The sequence below is a fragment of the Macrobrachium nipponense genome, chromosome 24 (assembly GCF_015104395.2).
Source record: "Macrobrachium nipponense isolate FS-2020 chromosome 24, ASM1510439v2, whole genome shotgun sequence".
NCBI lineage: Eukaryota > Metazoa > Arthropoda > Malacostraca > Decapoda > Palaemonidae > Macrobrachium > Macrobrachium nipponense.
Window position 1 is genome coordinate 24082694 of NC_061091.1, and position 18690 is coordinate 24101383.

General features: G+C 40.8%; 1 protein-coding gene across 1 annotated transcript in view; it reads right to left on the minus strand.

The window, feature by feature from the left end:
• Positions 1-12144: 12144 nt before the first annotated feature.
• LOC135205522 (uncharacterized protein C2orf42-like) overlaps positions 12145-18690 on the minus strand; it is a 125997-nt gene continuing 119451 nt past the window's right edge. The window contains 1 exon segment of the mRNA XM_064236269.1: positions 12145-13169. Within this exon segment, the coding sequence (XP_064092339.1) occupies positions 12339-13169 (831 nt within the window). The 3' untranslated portion in view covers positions 12145-12338.

An 18690-nucleotide genomic window follows, 5' to 3' on the forward strand; every position in this document is an offset into this window, starting at 1 on the left:
AAGGCTACATATGACATAAATGTACAGGAAGTCCCCAGTTATCTGGGGGGTTACGTTCCCGATGGCGTGACAGTAAATGAAAATCAGCGATAATATGTAGCTTCGATCCCTGGTTATCAGCGCGAATTCACAATAGCGTGAACTTTTCATTGGAATCTAACTAATTACCATACGCGAGTTCTTCACGTTAGCGCGAACATTTGGGAATGGTAATCTTACAGAAACATTGCGAAATCCTGCAGAAGTGTTCATGTTTAATTTATTATGTAAATTTTTAAGGTTTGAAGCTTTTTCTGTATCAAATCTTTATTAAAAATGTATTTATTTTATTTTTGTACATGCATAAATATGATACAAGGTAATTACAGTACCTGCAGTTAGCGCATAGATGTACTTCTACAAGGTGTGATACCCATTCACTTTTCAAAGATGATATCCTTAATTTGTGAAGTTTGTATTAGTATACTACATTAGTATAAGTTTTCATGCTTTTAAGTGTAAAATCAGTATGGAGATTTTGTGTATACTATTTACATTTTTGAAAATATATACAAAGGCAGTACATAATCCAGTGTTTGTCACTATATAAGACCTCCATGATCAACTAGTAAAACATAGAACAGACATAGAGTTGTCGTTCTGTGAAAATTACTTTCTTAACTTTGGAGAAAAGTGCTGGTACAGTCTGTATGTACTATGTTTAATTACAGTACATACAGTTAATGTACTTTCAGATGATGTGATCCCATTCACACTTCTTAAAGATGATACCCCTCCACCTGCATGCCTTATTTCTCTCTCTCTTGTTCATAGTTAGCCCTCACACTAGTTCATGATTTTAAATTGACAGAATTTTACCTTCACCCTCTGAAAACATTGTTTGTTCATGAAACTTACCTGTCAGATATATATATAGCTGTATTTCTGACGTCCGACAGAATTTCAAAACTCGCGGCACACGTAGTGGGCGGCCAGGTGGTAGTACCCATTCCCGCCGCTGGGAGGCGGATATCAGGAACCATTCCCATTTTCTGTTCATATTTTTTCTGTCGCCGGTGCTGGAAACAACTGTTTACAGTACCTCCGTCTAGGATTTTTTTATTTATCTCGCTTTAAATTATCTGGATTGACTTTTGGTATCGACTTCTGGATTGTTGGATTGGCACACGTAATAGTGGATTGGTTTTTTATTTTGGATTGGCTTTTCTCTGTGTACATGATGTCGGGATCAAGTACTGGAAGTTTCAGTGTGTGTGTGAGGAGTGAATGTAAGGTGAGGCTTCTTAAACCTTCAGTTGATCCTCACACAGTTTGTATGGAATGCAGGGGGCATGTTTGCTTGGTTGATGATCGGTGCAATGAATGCAAGGATTTGTCTGATGATAAATGGAAGATGTATGAGACCTATCGACGTAAATTGGAGCGCGATAGAGTCAGGAGGTCTTCCTCCAAGAGCAGTTCTACAAAAGGTAAGGAATGTAACATTTCTCCTCCTCTAACACCGGTAGATTTTGCTCAACCTAATCCTGTTTTGTTGCCTTCGGGCCCCAGTGCTGTGTCTGGAGAAGGTAACACCCTTTCTCTGATTCTTGAGTCTATTCGCGCTCTTGAATCGAAAGTGTTGGCCTTAGAAACTGGCCCTGTGAAAGTTTGTGATAGTGCCCCTAGTGTTGTGGAGGGGGCGTCAGATCGGCCCCATAATGCCTCTAGGCCTAGACCTCTATCGGACTCCCAGGACTCAGGGAGTGGGTATGTCGAAAGCCGCAAGAGGGTTACGGGGGCTCCCCACCGATCTGGCGTCCCTTCGGCAGGCCTTGTTGCTAAGTCCCAGGCTGCCAAGGAGCGCGCACGAGCGCGTGTCCTGAAGGATTCCTTTTCGTCCTCCGAAGCGTCCTCCCCGCGCAAGGGGTGGAGCGCTCGGAGAGACTCGCGTCCGTTGAAAAGGACTTTTCGTTTTGAGGACGCTTCACGTCCTATGTCACCACTTTCGCCAGAGGACGCGAATGACGCTTTTCCTCCTCAGAAGAGAGGTAGAGTTTCTACCGACGAGGACGTTGGTTTCCGCGCACAGGCGTGTTCACCTGAGAGGCAGGTAGCTGTACCTGCTAGAAGGAAGGAGGCGTCCCCTCGCCCCTCGCCTTCTCGCACGGTCAGTCCTGCCCCTTCTTCTGCTCCTTCGTCACCTACGAAGGATATCCTTGTGTCCCTTCAGGACCAGATTACGTCTCTTATGGCTCAGAGGACTCGCCCAGCAGCAGTCGAGCCTAAGCGTAGAAAGGACGTTAGGCTGCCCGTCAAGAGGACGAAGCAGTCTCATTCTCTCTCGTCTCGTTCGTCTCTCTCTCCACCTCCGGATCGTCACCGTTCTCGTTCTCCGAGTAGATCTTTCGCTCACGCTGTAGAGGACGCTCGCCAGGACGCTCGGCATTCGAAGCAGGACGCTTTGCGCTCTCGGCAGGGCGCTTTTGAGGACGCTTGGCAGGAAACTCGCCGTTCGAAGCAGGACGCTTTGCGTTCTCGGCAGGACGCTTTTGAGGACGCTCGGCAGGACGCTCGCCGTTCGAAGCAGGACGCTTTTCGAACGAGGCAGGACGCTTTTGAGGACGCTCAGCAGGACGCTTGCTTGGCTAAGCAGGACGCTTTTGGCGCCTCTCGTCAGGAAGCGCTCGCTTCCTCTCGTAGGGACGTGTCTGCTAAGACAGTTCCCGTTGCTTCAAAGGACGCGCTACGTTCGCAGGATGTCCGTCCTTCTAAGGATCGTCGTAAGGGCGATTCCGTACCTGAAGTGGGTACTTCCAATCAACGGAAGTCTTTGTTCAGGACTGAGACTGCTGGACGTACGCCCTCTCCGGATGGACGTTCTCCAGTTCCTCTTAGGGAGGAAGGGGAACTTAGTAGTCCAGGGAGTTCAGTCGAAGTAGAACCTCCTGTAGCTTCAGCTGTCTCGGACTATAAGGTTCTTGTCAGGCTGTTACGTTCATCCTTCGGGGATAAGTTTCAGCCGGCAGCCCCTAGGTCTCCTCCCTCTCAACTTTCGTCTTCCAAGTCTGTTAAGACCCCTGAGTTCGTCGAAATGAAGACGTCGCTTTCGACCAAGAGGGCTTTCAAGAAGCTTCAAGATTTCATGTCTCGAAGGAAAGACCAGGGCAAGACCACTTTCGCCCTTCCTCCCTCTAGACTCTCCGGGAAAGGAGGAATTTGGTATGAAACCAAGGAGGACGTGGGAGTAAAGGTTCCTTCGTCCGCTCTTGGGGACTTCTCTAGTTTAGTGGACGCTCAGAGGAGGTCCCTCTTTTCGTCTGCTAAGGTGTCCTGGACTCCTGTGGAGACGGACCACCACTTGAAGGGACTGCTTTGCACCTTGAATGTCTTTAATTTCTTAGACTGGTGCTTGGGAGTTTTAGACCTTCAGTCTAGAAGTCCTGATTCTCTCAGTCTGGGGGAGCTGTCCAGCGTGTTGTCATGTATGGACAAGGCCGTCAGGGATGGTTCGGAGGAGCTAGTTTCTCATTTTGGAACGGCTTTCCTAAAGAAAAGAGCTCTTTTATGCAATTTTACCGCGAAGTCGGTTTCTCCCGCTCAGAAAGCGGAATTGCTCTTTGCGCCTCTTTCGGACCATCTCTTCCCCCAGGCTATGGTAAAGGATCTTGCAACGAGTTTGCAGGAGAAGGCGACCCAGGACCTCTTGGTACAGTCTTCAAGACGCCCAGCAGTTCCTTCCACATCTTCATTCAGTAAACCCCCGAAGAAAGTCAAACCCTTTCGCGGGGCACCCCCCTCGAGAGCAGCTCCTCGAGGGAGAGGTTTTTCGAGAGGAAGAGCTTCATTTAAAACCAAATCCACCAAATGAAGATCTTGTCCTTCAGACGCCAGTCGGGGCCAGGCTGAAGTTCTTTGCGGAGGCATGGAGGCAGAGAGGGGCGGATCCTTGGACTCTCAAGATCGTAGAGCAGGGGTACAAGATCCCCTTTTTACATCCTCCTCCTTTAACATCAACTCCCAGAGACCTCTCTCCGTCTTATCAGGGAGAGAAGAAAAGTATCCTTTTCGATCTGTTAGACCAGATGGTCGAAAAAAGAGCGGTGGAGCAAGTCTTGGACCTGGGGTCACCGGGCTTCTACAACAGGATTTTCCTGGTGCCGAAGCAGTCGTCGGGTTGGCGCCCAGTCCTGGATGTGAGCAGGCTCAATCTTTTTGTGGAAAAGATCAAGTTCAAAATGGAGACGCCTCAGTCGGTGCTAGGAGCCTTGAGACCTGGCGACTGGATGGTGTCTCTGGACCTGCAGGACGCGTACTTTCACGTCCCCGTCCACCCTCTTTCAAGGAAGTACCTGAGATTCGTCTTAGACAACAGGGTTTGGCAATTCAGAGCCCTTTGTTTCGGTCTCAGCACGGCACCGATGGTTTTCACAATGATAATGAGGAATGTAGCGAAGTGGCTCCATTCGTCAGGGATCAGGATATCCCTCTACCTCGATGATTGGCTGATCAGAGCATCGTCGAGGCGGAAATGTCTGAAGGACCTTCAGTTAACGTTAGCCCTAGCAAAGTCTCTGGGTCTTTTGGTCAACTCCGAAAAGTCGCATCTGACCCCGACACAGTCCATCGTGTATCTGGGGATTCAGATGGATTCAGTGGCTTTTCGGGCGTTTCCATCCCAGGAACGTCAGCGGCTGGGTTTAGAGAAAGTCGCAGCCTTCCTAGAGAGAGAAGCTTGCTCGGCGAGGGAGTGGATGAGTCTGCTGGGCACCATTTCCTCGCTAGAAAAGTTTGTCTCACTGGGAAGACTGCACCTCAGGCCTCTTCAATTTTTCCTTGCGGAAGAATGGAAGTCGAAGGAGGACCTGAATGCGATCCTAAGGATCTCAAACAAAGTAAAAGGCCACTTAAGATGGTGGCTCGACCCTCAGAAGTTGCGAGAGGGCTTCTCCCTAAATCTTCTGAGCCCCGACCTAGTGTTGTTCTCAGACGCTTCCATTTCCGGTTGGGGAGCAACACTAGGGGGGGAGGAAGTGTCAGGCTCCTGGAGAGGGGAACAGGTAGCCTGGCACATCAATGTAAAGGAACTGGCAGCGATATTCCTGTCGCTGCAGTTCTTCGAAGACAAACTGTCAGGCAAGATCGTTCAAGTCAACTCAGACAGTACCACAGCCCTTGCATATCTAAAGAATCAGGGAGGAACTCACTCCAGATCCCTTTTTCTCCTTGCGAGGGAAGTTCTGCTATGGGCAGACGCAAGGCACATCAAAATCCTGACGAGATTCGTGGCAGGGGTTCAGAATGTCAGGGCGGACCTTCTCAGTCGACGAAATCAGATTCTGCCAACAGAATGGACCTTGCACCAGGAAGTCTGTCAACAATTATGGAGATTGTGGGGATGTCCTCTAGTCGACCTGTTCGCTACATCGAGGACGAAGAGGCTTCCTCTGTATTGCTCCCCGGTTCTCGATCCAGGGGCAATTGCGGTGGACGCGTTGCTCTGGAACTGGACAGACCTGGATCTTTACGCCTTTCCCCCATTCAAGATCATGGGGGAGGTCATGAGGAAGTTCGCAGCTTCAGAAGGGACAAGGTTGACTCTGATTGCCCCAATGTGGCCAGCAAGAGAGTGGTTCACAGAGGTCATGACTTTCCTTGTGGACTTCCCAAGAACGTTGCCCTGGAGGAGAGATCTACTCAGACAGCCTCACTTCAAAAGGTTTCACCAAAACCTCTCCGCTCTGGCTCTGACTGCGTTCAGACTATCGAAAAGTTGGCCAGAGCGAGAGGCTTTTCAAAGGCAGCTGCGAGAGCAATCGCTAATGCTCGAAGAGCCTCTTCAAGAGCTGTCTACCAGTCTAAGTGGGCCTCCTTCAGGGCATGGTGCAAAAAGGAAGGAATTTCCTCTTCCACGACCTCTGTGAACCAGATAGCAGATTTCTTACTCTATCTAAGAAATGTGCAGAAATTGGCAGTTCCTACAATTAAAGGTTATAGGAGTATGTTGTCTGCCGTTTTTCGCCACAGAGGACTGGACCTCTCCGACAATAAGGATCTACACGATCTCTTAAGGTCGTTCGAAACCTCCAAGATTCCACAAGCAAGACCACCATCATGGAATCTCGATGTGGTTTTGAAACATCTTATGCTAAGTCCCTTTGAGCCTCTCAATGAAGCTTCTCTAAGGGACTTGACGAGGAAAACGCTTTTCCTAGCTTCTCTGGCGACGGCGAAGAGAGTTAGTGAAATCCAAGCGTTCAGTAGCCTAGTGGGCTTCAAGGGGGACAACGCTGTCTGCTCGTTGAGCCCGTCTTTTCTTGGCTAAGAACGAGAACCCGTCTAATCCTTGGCCGAAGAGCTTTGAAATCAAAGGAATGTCGAGTCTCATGGGTCAAGAACCAGAGAGAGCCCTGTGCCCTGTCAGGGCTGTCAAGTTCTATGTTAATAGAACTAAAGAGATAAGAGGTCCCTCAGGTAATCTCTGGTGCTCGGTGAAGAGACCAGATTTGCCGTTGTCGAAGAATGCTGTTGCTTTCTTCTTGAGGGACGTCATTAAAGAGGCTCATTCATCTTGCCAGAAGACTGATTTGAGCCTCTTTAAAGTGAAAGCTTACGAAGTCAGAGCCGTAGCTACTTCTCTTGCCTTCCAAAGGAATATGTCTATCAAAGATATACTTGATAGCACCTTTTGGAGGAGCAATTCCGTATTCGCCTCACATTACCTCTAGGATGTGAGAACGATTTACGAGAACTGTAGTTCTTTGGGGCCTTACATTTCGGCAGACACAGTTTTGGGGGCTGAAGGTAGCTCTCTCCCTATCCCTTAGCTTAGTTAGGTTAGTTTTTTATTGTGTTTTTGGTTGATGGTGAGATCTTCTGTGGAAATCTCCCATTCCTTAGTTTAACTGTCAGGGTTTTTTTGGTTAGTTGGTCAGGTGGTGGTCGGTTGCTGTGTTACTGCCATATGTTTGGCTAGATGGTCTTGTCACATTGAGGTCACGTCCCCGTTGGCAGAGCATCCAGAGTGCACCAGCACTACAGGTCCAAACCTGGCTGGCAACTCTGATAAAAGCAGAAGCAGGCTTAAGTGACAGTAATCACAGAGTCTACTTTGCTATCAGGTAAGGAACCAAGAAGTAAATCTTTTACTTAATTTAAGTTTCCTAAAAATCCTATTCTGTCTCTACCCACCATCCGAAGGTGGGATTCAGCTATATATATATCTGACAGGTAAGTTTCATGAACAAAATGTTATTGTTATAATACAATTAAGTTTGTTCATACTTACCTGGCAGATATATATAATTAGAGTGCCCACCCTCCTCCCCTCAAGAGACAAGGGTCATGAATAAATATGAACAGAAAATGGGAATGGTTCCTGATATCCGCCTCCCAGCGGCGGGAATGGGTACTACCACCTGGCCGCCCACTACGTGTGCCGCGAGTTTTGAAATTCTGTCGGACGTCAGAAATACAGCTATATATATATCTGCCAGGTAAGTATGAACAAACTTAATTGTATTATAACAATAACATTTTTCTTTATTTTATTGAATTGTGTACCTTTGTTATGACTGACTTATGAAGTTTACCTAGTGACACAAAGAAAACTTCTTTTACTCTGAGGGAAAAAGAAAATAGCATCCCATGAATTGGGGATAACTAGTAAACGGATGAAAATGGATATGTATGTATTAAAGCAAATTACAGTAACTTTAATTTCATTCAAAAGTTTGCTTAATACTTAGGGAGCATCATTAGGGTTCAAACTCTAGAAGCAAGCATTTATTAGCATTTTTAGAGACCGTGTCAAACTTACTCGAAACTTCGGGGTACTATTACTGTACATAGCTTTCTAAGGATGTGTCGTATGGAATTGCTCTGTCTGTTGACTCGCTTTGGGACAAGGTAGGAGAGTCGTCGTAACTCTTTTTTTTTTTTTCCCCCCCGCCTCCCAACAATTCCCATTTTTTTTTTTTTTTATGCCGTTTACTTTCACTCGGTTGACTTGTGTGGACTTGGCTGAGTCGCTTCAGACTATTGACCTTTCATCAAGTCATGGATGCGATGCAGGTAATCAGCTGCTGCCACCTTCTGTTGCCAGGTGTTGCCTCCTGTCGCCAGCTGTCTCTTCCTGTCACCCTCTGCTGGAAGAAGTGTGAAACGTAGGATCTTCAGTTTGGTCGACGTTTGCTGGAGTGTTGTGCTTTCCTGTATCCTCATTTAGTTGAGGAAAAAGGTCACATAGAGAATAGGTCATGCTTCGTCTTCAAGTATTTTGGCGCCCTTGAAATAGTTTGAGAAGAGAACCCGTTTTCTCCTTCAATTATAGCATGCTTTGTAAGTTGTCTTGTACTTGGGCAGACAAAGCTCCCTTCAGGCTTGCCAGGGCTTGTCTTCTGGTTTTTTATGAAGCTGCAGGGCATCACCTCTTGCGATACAGGTGCTTATTCAGTGCTTAAACTGTCTTCAGTAGAAGATTCGGTTTCTTTTCTCTTTCCTGTGAAGAGACGAACTTGAGATTAACAAGCTTTGGACCTGCTGAAATGGAGTCTCAGTTTAGAGTGTTGAAGTTTTTATCTTTTATTTAACTTTTGCTCAGTATATTGAATGTTATCTGCATTAGCTTATAGTGTAGCAGCTTTAAGACATAAAGCTCAGATGGAGACCTGCCGGACATAAGTGGGACATTTTGTGTAGTGATTCTTTAGACCTTAATGAACAGTTCTAGTTGTGGATATTTAAAATTTAGGTTTGCGGTCTGAGATGCCATGCCCCTCGCAGGGTCAGGTCAGAAGGGGGTAAAGTGAGCCTCATCTTAGGGGTTTTGGATGATGCTGAGTCCATTTTTTTACCATTCCAAGTTCATCAGATGTGATCTTTTCAGACTCCTATGCTTGTATTGTCCAGCCAGTCCCCATCTGAGCTTTGTTTGTTATTAATTGGGGGAGCCCCCAAAATTTTTGTTTGTTTGTTGCTTTATGGAATGCTATTATACTTAGCTTAATGTAGTTTGATTAGAGAAGCCAAAAAAAAAGTTGGTTTTGTGAATTTTTAGTCTCATCGTTTCTATGGTAATGGATCCAAAATGACTGCCAGACCCTTTTTTCAAAAGCTTATAACTCTGGTTGTAATTATGATAGACAAATTCTGTTTGCTGTTATTTGTTTGTCATCATATCCTCTACAGAATGACACATTGATTTCTATATATATCTTTAATATTGTATTTTATTAAAATTTTTTTCCAAATAATCATATATTTTTTTCCACATTTCAACTCAAATTGTGATAGAGAGTAATAATGAAAAACATTTACAAACCAATGTGTAATTTTCTTTATTTACATTAGAGGAAGACTTCTGCAAAGATTTGTCAGTCTAAATTTCTCAATGTATACAGAAATGAGGTATTTTCATTTTTGCCAATTGGTGGGGTTTCAATGTTTGAAGAATACGTTGATGTTGTGTTTCTTCCCTACCTCAGAAACCAGCTGGAGTGCTCAAAGACTGGATGTCGTTTGGGACATGTATACAAAGAACAGCACCAAGGAATCGGCAAGAGAAAAGAGGGGAAAAGGAACACGCAAAAAGGTCAAGGGTCAGAAAAAGATTGCTGTAAAAGGGCATGACTTTCTCAGAGACTCAGACAACAAGCAGGAACTGTTTGCATTCCTCTCAGACAAAATTGTAAAGACCAAGTTTCCCCCAGAGAAAGGAAGTCATTGCCACACGTGGTTAGGGGATTGTCATGACGGGGTCAAACCACAGTATGCTGCAATGTGATTGGACACTCATGTTGTCCTTCACTTGCAAGATGCTTTGAAGAATGGCTCTGCAAAATGCTTGGTACGCACCGTTGACACTGACGTCATCATCCTGCTTGGAAAGTTCTACCATCTCAGAAACATATGTCCAGCAGCAGACATATGGGTGGCCTTTGGAGTAGGGAAGAAGTTTACCTACATCCACATCAATGCTGTTACTCAGGCCTTGGGAAAGGAGAAGTGTGTGGTATTGCCTGCATTTCACAGTTTTACTGGTTGCGACACTTCACAGTCTTTCTATGGAAGAGGGAAATAAACCGCTTGGGACGCATAGAAGTGCTATTCTGAGGTGACAGATGGCTTTATTCTGATGGCAGAGCATCCTTACACTCCCATAGACATTGATGGGGATCACCTCAAGCACCTGGAATGCTACACATTTGTCTTATATGACAAAACCAGCCAGCTGGAGTTTGTCAATGAAGCACGCAAGGAGCTGTTCTGCCAAAGAAGCAAGTCAATGGATGGCATTCCACCAACACAAGATGCCTTACTGCAGCATTCAAAACATGCAGCCTATCTTACAGGTATCTGAGCCACCTGTGATCAGCCACAGCAAGCAGCACCTTCTCCAGAAAACTGGGGCTGGACAAAGGATGAAACCACCAGATCCTGGTTAAGTGCATGTGTAAGACTGACAGTGGATGCAAAAGATGTTCTTGTGGAAAGGTTGGACTTGGATGCACGCAGCTGTACAATGTGTAGCAAATACACAAGAATGTGTGCTTCTCTAAACACTTCATGGGTAAGCCCCGTCCACACGGTCGAACTTTGCCCGACAGACTTTGTTCGATGTGACGTCGGAAGTGGGAAAAGTCAGAGCCTTATCCGCAGTTTCTCTGCTTCTGACGTCACATCGAACAAAGTCTGTTGGGCAAAGTTCGACCGTGTGGACAGGGCTTTACTCATCTATATAGCACTTGTCCATGTCGGTGCTGAAAAAACTCATTATTTTCTAAGTTTTTCTTCAAATGTGTACACATGAAAGGATAGCTTGTAAAGGAAGAAAATTTTTTAACAGAAAACCGTTTTTCAAAAAATTTCTTTTATTCGCCCGCAACATAAATGCTGAACACTCCAAATACTTAGTACACAAAAACATGTCTGGTCCATTTGAAAGTGAGAAAAATCAACTCGGCACCATAAATAAAACTGCAAGATGATTCAGACTTTGTTCAAATGATAAGTCTATGGTGGAAAATGAGAATTTGCTGAACCCCGCAAAGGGCGTGGCTTCTCGAGAATGCAAACCTAAATTTTAAATATCTACAACCAGATTTGTTGATTAGGGTGTAAAGAATCATCACACAAAGTGTCACACTTATGTCTGGCAGGTCCCCACCATTTCAGCAAGCTGCCGCTCTATTTGAGAGGTTGAGGGGCCAGCTTGGTGTGTTTTTGGTGCCACCTTAAGGAGTTTGTGAAGCCAGCTTTAAAGGTTTTTGGCACCCACGGGTTGTTTAGTGAGGAAGTGTTAGATTTAACTCGTTACTGATGCTACAGGCTAATGTTCTCAAGCTTATACTAACTTGGTTTAAAATACTGTTAAAGTAAACCCCCATCCAGCCTCCTCACAACATAGTGGGCTGTCAAGGAGAATTCTGATGAGCTAAAATATTAAAAACACACCTGGTGGAGAATAGGTGTACTAGACAGTCATATAGACAATCTTTTGTTTAGATGCTGACACGTGTGTCGGTGCGGAGATGTAAGCTAACTTGAACAGTGGGTAAGTATCCAATCAATGAATATTATTATGAAAATTTATATAGTATTTACATAGTCTACAGTAGTCTCTTACTTTCTAGATTTATTGTCTGCTATTATTTCTTTGGCAAGAACTTTGAGTCTTCCCTCTTTGATTAAGTCATGTCAGATTGGTGAGATGGTGTTGGTTTTTCATTCAAATGATCGTATTCACTGTAGCTATCCCTAATATCCCTACATATCATCACCTTTATTTTTGTTATCCTGTTCTATTTATTCCATGTTTGTCTTGATTATTCTGTTCTTTGATGAAACTTAAAATGGGTTATGATTGTTAATGCTAATTTATGTGATCTTGATGTTCAGGATATAGCATCACAAAGTTTTTCGGGAGATTGATTTTTTAAAAAAATTTTCAAGTCTTACATATAGTACTGGTCTCAAGTATGGATGGTCTCCCTCAGAATTTACTCATTAACGAGTCAAATTATATGGGAAATCATTTAGTACAGTATGAAACACACCAATCTTGTTAATTTTACACATTTTTTACATATGCCAAATTACAATTTTTTAAACTTCCATCTAACATCATACTTCAACACAAAAATGTAAAATGAATTTTGGTAGTTTTAGAATTAATATATTTTCCAAAAATATACACATTAGAATCTAAAAAACATGAGACTTTTTACAAATTACATGAAATCTAAGATAAGACTGACAGCCAAATCTACAGAATCACTATGAACATCTTATAATTTGTGTATGATATGGATTTATAATTATGTACATATTTAAAAATGTGTGACTAGAAGGTTAAGCCTTTAGAAAGTAAGTATGGTGGCTATGTTTTCAGGTGACTGCATAGCCTCTGAAGTAATTGGTATACTTATAACATGTTCTGTTGCTGAAATTCTCTGAGCTGATGCTTGCACTGTGGTCTGCTGTTGGTGCTGCTGTTGTGGTCTGGGTGCTATGAGAGGGCCTTTGACAGTTCCTCTTACATCTCTCATTGTAATGAGCTGGCCACTGACAAAGTGATCAAATTCAAATTTTATTCTCAGCTCCCCTATGGAAGATTTTGGCAAGATATCTGGGATCCATTCTATAATAAAAGGTGTAGGGTCCTTATGCCCTAAGCCACATGATCCTACTCTCAGTCTTGTTATGTATTCTTTAGGCTGTATCAGGGGTTGGTTAGGTGATCCCTTTGCAAATATATTGTCCTCTTCAGGTCTCTGAAACAATCTATAAGTTCCGTCACGATTCTGAATGAAACTGCGCGTTGTTTCAAGTCTCATATTTGGAATATCAAAGATTTGACGAACGTGCATGTCATCAACAATTTTCCAAGTGTACTTTGTAAACTTACCAAGTGGGACAGCATCTCTTCTTTGGAACTGCTGTGTCAAGTTGGGGAGTCTTTTCTTTTTTGATCTAGCATTTATTCTTTCCATGAGACAATCAAAAAATAACTTGGGCATGTGAAAAACAAGTGGCTCAGGTTTACCACTAAACCCAAAGTGCATTGCTTGGTTAATTCTTTCTGTGACACTTCCAAGCCATGTCATAAAACTAAAAGAGGCTGTGTTTTCATTTAAAGGCTCTTTAACCTTTTTGGCTAGAGCTCCTGTTAAAGGTCTTCGTGGTGATGTCTGGAAGAAGAAAAATAATCAAGTAAATAACATTGAAGCATAGAATTTTTTGTCATTAAAGCTATACCACTCACATAGTTCCATGTTTATTAGGTCTTATGATTCAAGATTTGTTAATATAGGCAGGCAACTATTGTTTGCTTAATATTTGCTTGGAAACCACATTAAGTATTTACGCATCAGTATAATTCCTCTAGAATTGGGCTAAGAGCTCAACTGCTTATGAGAGCTATGGCAAAGCTGAGATAGCTGATTAATTACCATTAATTACAGTTCCCATAAAGTAGATTACATTGCAGTACTAAACTTACAAGTATGCATAATATTTATAACAGGAATCTAAATGTATTTGATGTAAGTCAACATTTTCTATGAAAAGTTAAATCAAACAGTTCTGCATGCAACATTTTAAAAAATAACTTACATCATTTTATTGATATTTTTCTGTTTACATTAATATTAATATTTTAAATTGAGTAAATCATTGTTATAAGCATTTTAGGGGCACATATACAAAAGAGTAAAAGTTGTAAAAGGGTACTAACCTAAGATGACGTACCTATTTTTGGGAGGATAGTCTGGGGTGCATTTTTTGTTTGAACTGATATTAAATAGTTTTAGTATGATAATTTATGGTATACAGGCACCTGCTGCTTATTGGCTCCATCAGTTAACCGCGTTCCGGTTTTACGGCACTTGGCTAACGACGTTGTTAACCAGATTTTCGGCATCAGTAAGCAGTTTATCGGCACCGATAAGCGGTTAACGGTGCCAATAAGTGGTTTATTGGCACTTATGACACACTAAATGCTATTTATTACCATAATTATTGTCAGTTTTCAGTCATCACCAATTTTTGGTTAGCTGTTCTAACTACTAAATTAGGCAGCGAACTTGTAAAATAGAGTTATAAGCATTTTAGTTTAAGGGGTACAGGGTAATTGGCATTTACCGTCATCGCAAAAAATTTTAGGACTGCATATCAAGCACTCCAACTTGGCCTATCAGCTAGTATGCCAGATAAATCACTTTCCGACGGCAAGTCAATGTTGGCCATGGCAAAGGAGTTAGCAGTCACTAAAAATATGGTCCCCACTTGGTGTAACTGAGCTGAGGGGAGGGAACTCAAGATGGCAGTGCAAAGGAAGGAGTCTCGACATGCATGGAATGCATACGAGAAGACTGATGGCTTGTTAAACATATTGTAATGGTAAATCCAAGTATTACCAGCAATGAATTGAAGCAATGGAACCCTGTGTGTTGGGTGAGGTGTCAGAATGCACCATACAACATGGCCTTACGAAGGATCTCGGTCTCCCATCATACTGCAGCTAAGAAACCTTAGCTAACATAGGCAATGAAGAGGAAGAGGCGGAATCTTTGCAAGAAGTATGAAGGCTCATAGTTGGGTTTTACCCTCCCTAGGGTTCATAGCACCGTCTGTATCAGTGGCTTAAGTAAGATAATACCTCGCAAAATACTGACATAACAAATATAAATCTTTTCTTTGGCTCTTTCAAAAAGTTATCCTTTACTTTTCTGTATCCAATAATACTATATGTAGTTTTATATTGCATTATAAAATACAAACAAACAGATCATGTTTTGGAAAAAGACAGCTGAGGGCAGAGGTAAGATTATTTTACTGTATTTAACTGAATTCAGAGTGATTTTCTTGCTTCTGTTTAATGTAAATTAATCACTGAAACTATTTATATGGGACAAGGTTATTTTTCGTTATATGAAGAATTTTTAAGTTGAAATAGGACTTAAATACGTCTTGTTGTGAACTAAATTTAATAATTTTTTTTATTAATATATGTACCTGTTGTCTGGTTATCAGTACTTAGCCTAAGCACCGAGACCCTCATAAAATACAAACATAACGAATATGCATCTTTTCCTTGGCTCTTTTAAAAAGGTACTTATGCCTTACTTCACTGTACCCAATAATACTGTATGTAGTTTAAAATATTACTATAGTATTATAAAATACAAAAAAAGCAATTGATGCTTTGGTTTGGAAAACTCAGCTGAGGGCAGAGGCAGATTTATTTTGCTCTAACTCAATTCAGTTATTTTCTTGCTTCTATTTAGCTTAAATAGACCTCTAGAAACTCTATATGGGACAAGGTTTTTTATTGTTATATGAAGTGCTTTTAAGTTGAAAAATGACTCTAAATACATCTTGTTGCGAAGTAGATTAAGTTATTTTTTCAATAATAGATGGTGTCGGGAGCATGTTTTTTGTGTAAAAAAACAGATTCCATTTGCTGTTTTCATCCTATTTCATAATACTAAGAGATATTTGTATTTATCTTTTATTGGGGTGAAAACAAAAACAAAATGTGTTCTTTCATGGCCAGTATATTTTATTAAAATCATTTTTTCTCCACTATTATTTGCGGTTGAGTTTCATCCATGTTGCTGATGCACAATACAGGCAGCTCTCGATTAATGGCAGAAGTTCCGTTCCTGGGGACCTGACACTAAGCGAAAATCATCGCTAACTGAAATTCAAAAGTCTACAGGTACCAAATTCCCCTTTATGGTGCCCTAGACTTGTTAATGATGCCTTGACAGTGTTATGGCCACACATTTTGCCCTAATATGTAATAATGCTTTAATGAAAATGTGGAATTTCATTTACCTAATCATTTACTATGGGTTGCATGGTGGTTCTCCAAAATTTGCATTACTATGTCCCCAAAAGTTAGATTCCTATCCCTCCCAGATTTACATTCCTATCTCTCCCAAAATCATATAATTTTTTGCATGATAAAAGATCCTCAAATTTGCATTCTTATCTCTCCCAAAATTGTATTACTTATTGCCAATTCAAAAGTCCACCTTTGGTCAAATTTTTGTAAAAATTCACACAATTTTTTGCTTAACTTAGCTAAGGAATAAATTAACGAAAATCAATAAAATTTACCAAAAAACACTTTCTCTGAAGTGAATAAACTTCGGAGTAAATAGACATAGTCCCTTTACAAACAGGCAATACCACACTTAAGAGTCCATTTCTACTGAATCAGTGTTCGTGTTTGGTGTAAATCAATCACTGCACATTTGCCATTTGTCAGAAAAAATAAGAAAGCCGTTATTGAGGAGGTAATTTGTATGATTATAAATGACTCTTTATTAGGTTTCGCGCTATGGAGTGTCAGCAAAGAATTTGCAAGCATCAGCTCCAAGATACAGCTCAAGAGACAAATACTGTATATACGGTGCTAGAGGATGGTGCAGATACGGAGAGATCAAATATATTGGAAAGGTTGGATTTTTTAACGTCAGAATTTCTGGAAATGAAGAAAAGAACAACATACCAGAACAGGAAAGAGACATGGGAAAATCCTTTTTATTACCCATATTAAATAACTCAAAAAGAAAAAATAGAGTTCTTAGAAGAACTAACCCAATTTAACAAGAAAATAGATATAATGAATATAAGTGAAACCTGGTATTCCCAAGAGACTGGTAATGATGATCAAATAAAAGGGTTCCAAACTTATAGATCAGATAGAAAAAATAGGAATCAAGGGGGAACCGCAATATATGGGAAAGACATAAAACAAGGAAAAATATATGAGAAATATAGTAACTCAGAATGTGAACTAATAGCGGTAGAATTTGAATCTGAAAAATTAATGAACATAGTAATATATAGACCCCCTAATACTAAAGAGTTTGACACAATAATAGAAAAATTGGATGATATATGTAGAAATCACATAGACTGGACTATTCTCCTATCCGGAGACTTTAACTTTCCTTTCATAGATTGGAAAGAATGAATAGGAGATTGTGGTTGTATTTATACATATAAAAAAAAGAGAGTAATAGTAGTGCCGAAGATAAAGAGGCAATTTGAAAAGCTATTAGATATGCTACTAGGATACAACATTCAACAAATAAATCACCAGCCAACAAGAAAAGAAAATACTTTAGACCTAGTATTTGTGAACGAGGTGAATTATGTTAAAGAAATAATAGTTTATAATGCAAGTATTTCAGACCATAATGTCATAGAATTAACAGTCCATTCCAAAGCAAGTGAAAAGAGGTAAGCAAGAGATGGAAAAATGGAAAGGATATGGAAAATACAATTTCTATAGTAAAAATATAAAATGGTAAGAAATAAATGAAGAATTAAACAAAAATTGGGATAACATTTTCGTAAGTGATGAAATACAGGTAAATACGGAGATATTATATAAAATAATAGAGAAAATAGTGGATAAATATATACCGAGAAGATAAGTAAACATCAGTCATGCCTAGAGACAGAAGGATCTTGTTCCAGAAAATCAGAAAGTGGAAAAAAGGTCTTACAAAAGAAAAAAATACATGGAACGTGATGGAAATAAAGAGTATGATAGAAAATGCTGAACAAAAGATTATACAATCAAAAGAAAATGAAAAATGGGACTTGGAAGAAAAAACCCTAGTAAATATCAAGCAAACCCCCAAACTATTGTACTCGTAGGCGAAAAAGATGAATAAAAGAAGAATAGAAATAGGCCCTCTAAGAGTTGAAGGGAGATTAACGAATGAAAAAAAGGAAATATGCAACATATTGGCAGAAAGATATAAAAGAGAATTTATCCCTAGAATTGATAATGAAGATAATGATACAGAAATAAGGGATGAAAATAGTGAATATTTATCAGACAGATATTAATGAAGCCGATATTGTGCAGGCTATTAATGAAATTAACAATGGAGCTGCAGCTGGGCCTGGTGGTGTCCCTGCTATTTTGTTAAAGAAAGTGTTCATTCTATCGCAAAGCCACTTGCAATATTATTAAGACAAAGTGTAGATACAGGCAAGATTTATGATGAGCACAAATTAGCATATATTACCCCTACTTTCAAAAGTGGATCAAGACTAGAGGTAAGTAATTATAGGCCTGTGAGTCTAACATCACATATTATGAAAGTGTATGAAAGGGTAATGAAGGAAAATATTATGAAATATTTAATAAAAAAAAAATTGTTTAATATAGGACAACATGGTTTTGTACACAGAAAGAGTACACAAACCCAACTATTAGTCCACCGTGAGAACATATACAAAAATATGAAAAACAGAAAAGAAACAGATGTGGTTTATCTAGAATTTGCAAAAGCTTTTGACAAGGTAGATCATAATATATTAGCTTAGAAAATTAGAAAACATAATATAGCGGACAAAGTAGGAAGATGGTTAAAAGAATTTTTACACAACAGAAAACAGATAGTTATTGCAATCAATGAGAAATCGGATAAAACTAAGGTAATATCTGGTGTGCCACAAGGTATGGTGCTAGCTGCATTGCTGTTTGTTATTATGATTGCACACATAGACAGTGATGTTAAGGAATCGGTAGTGAGTAGTTTCGCCGATAACACAAGAATAAGTAGAGAAATTACTTGTGATGAAGATAGAATGCACTACATAGATACCTTAACAAAGTATATGATTGGGCAGAGGTAAATAGGATGGTATTTAACTCTGATAAATTTGAATAAATAAATT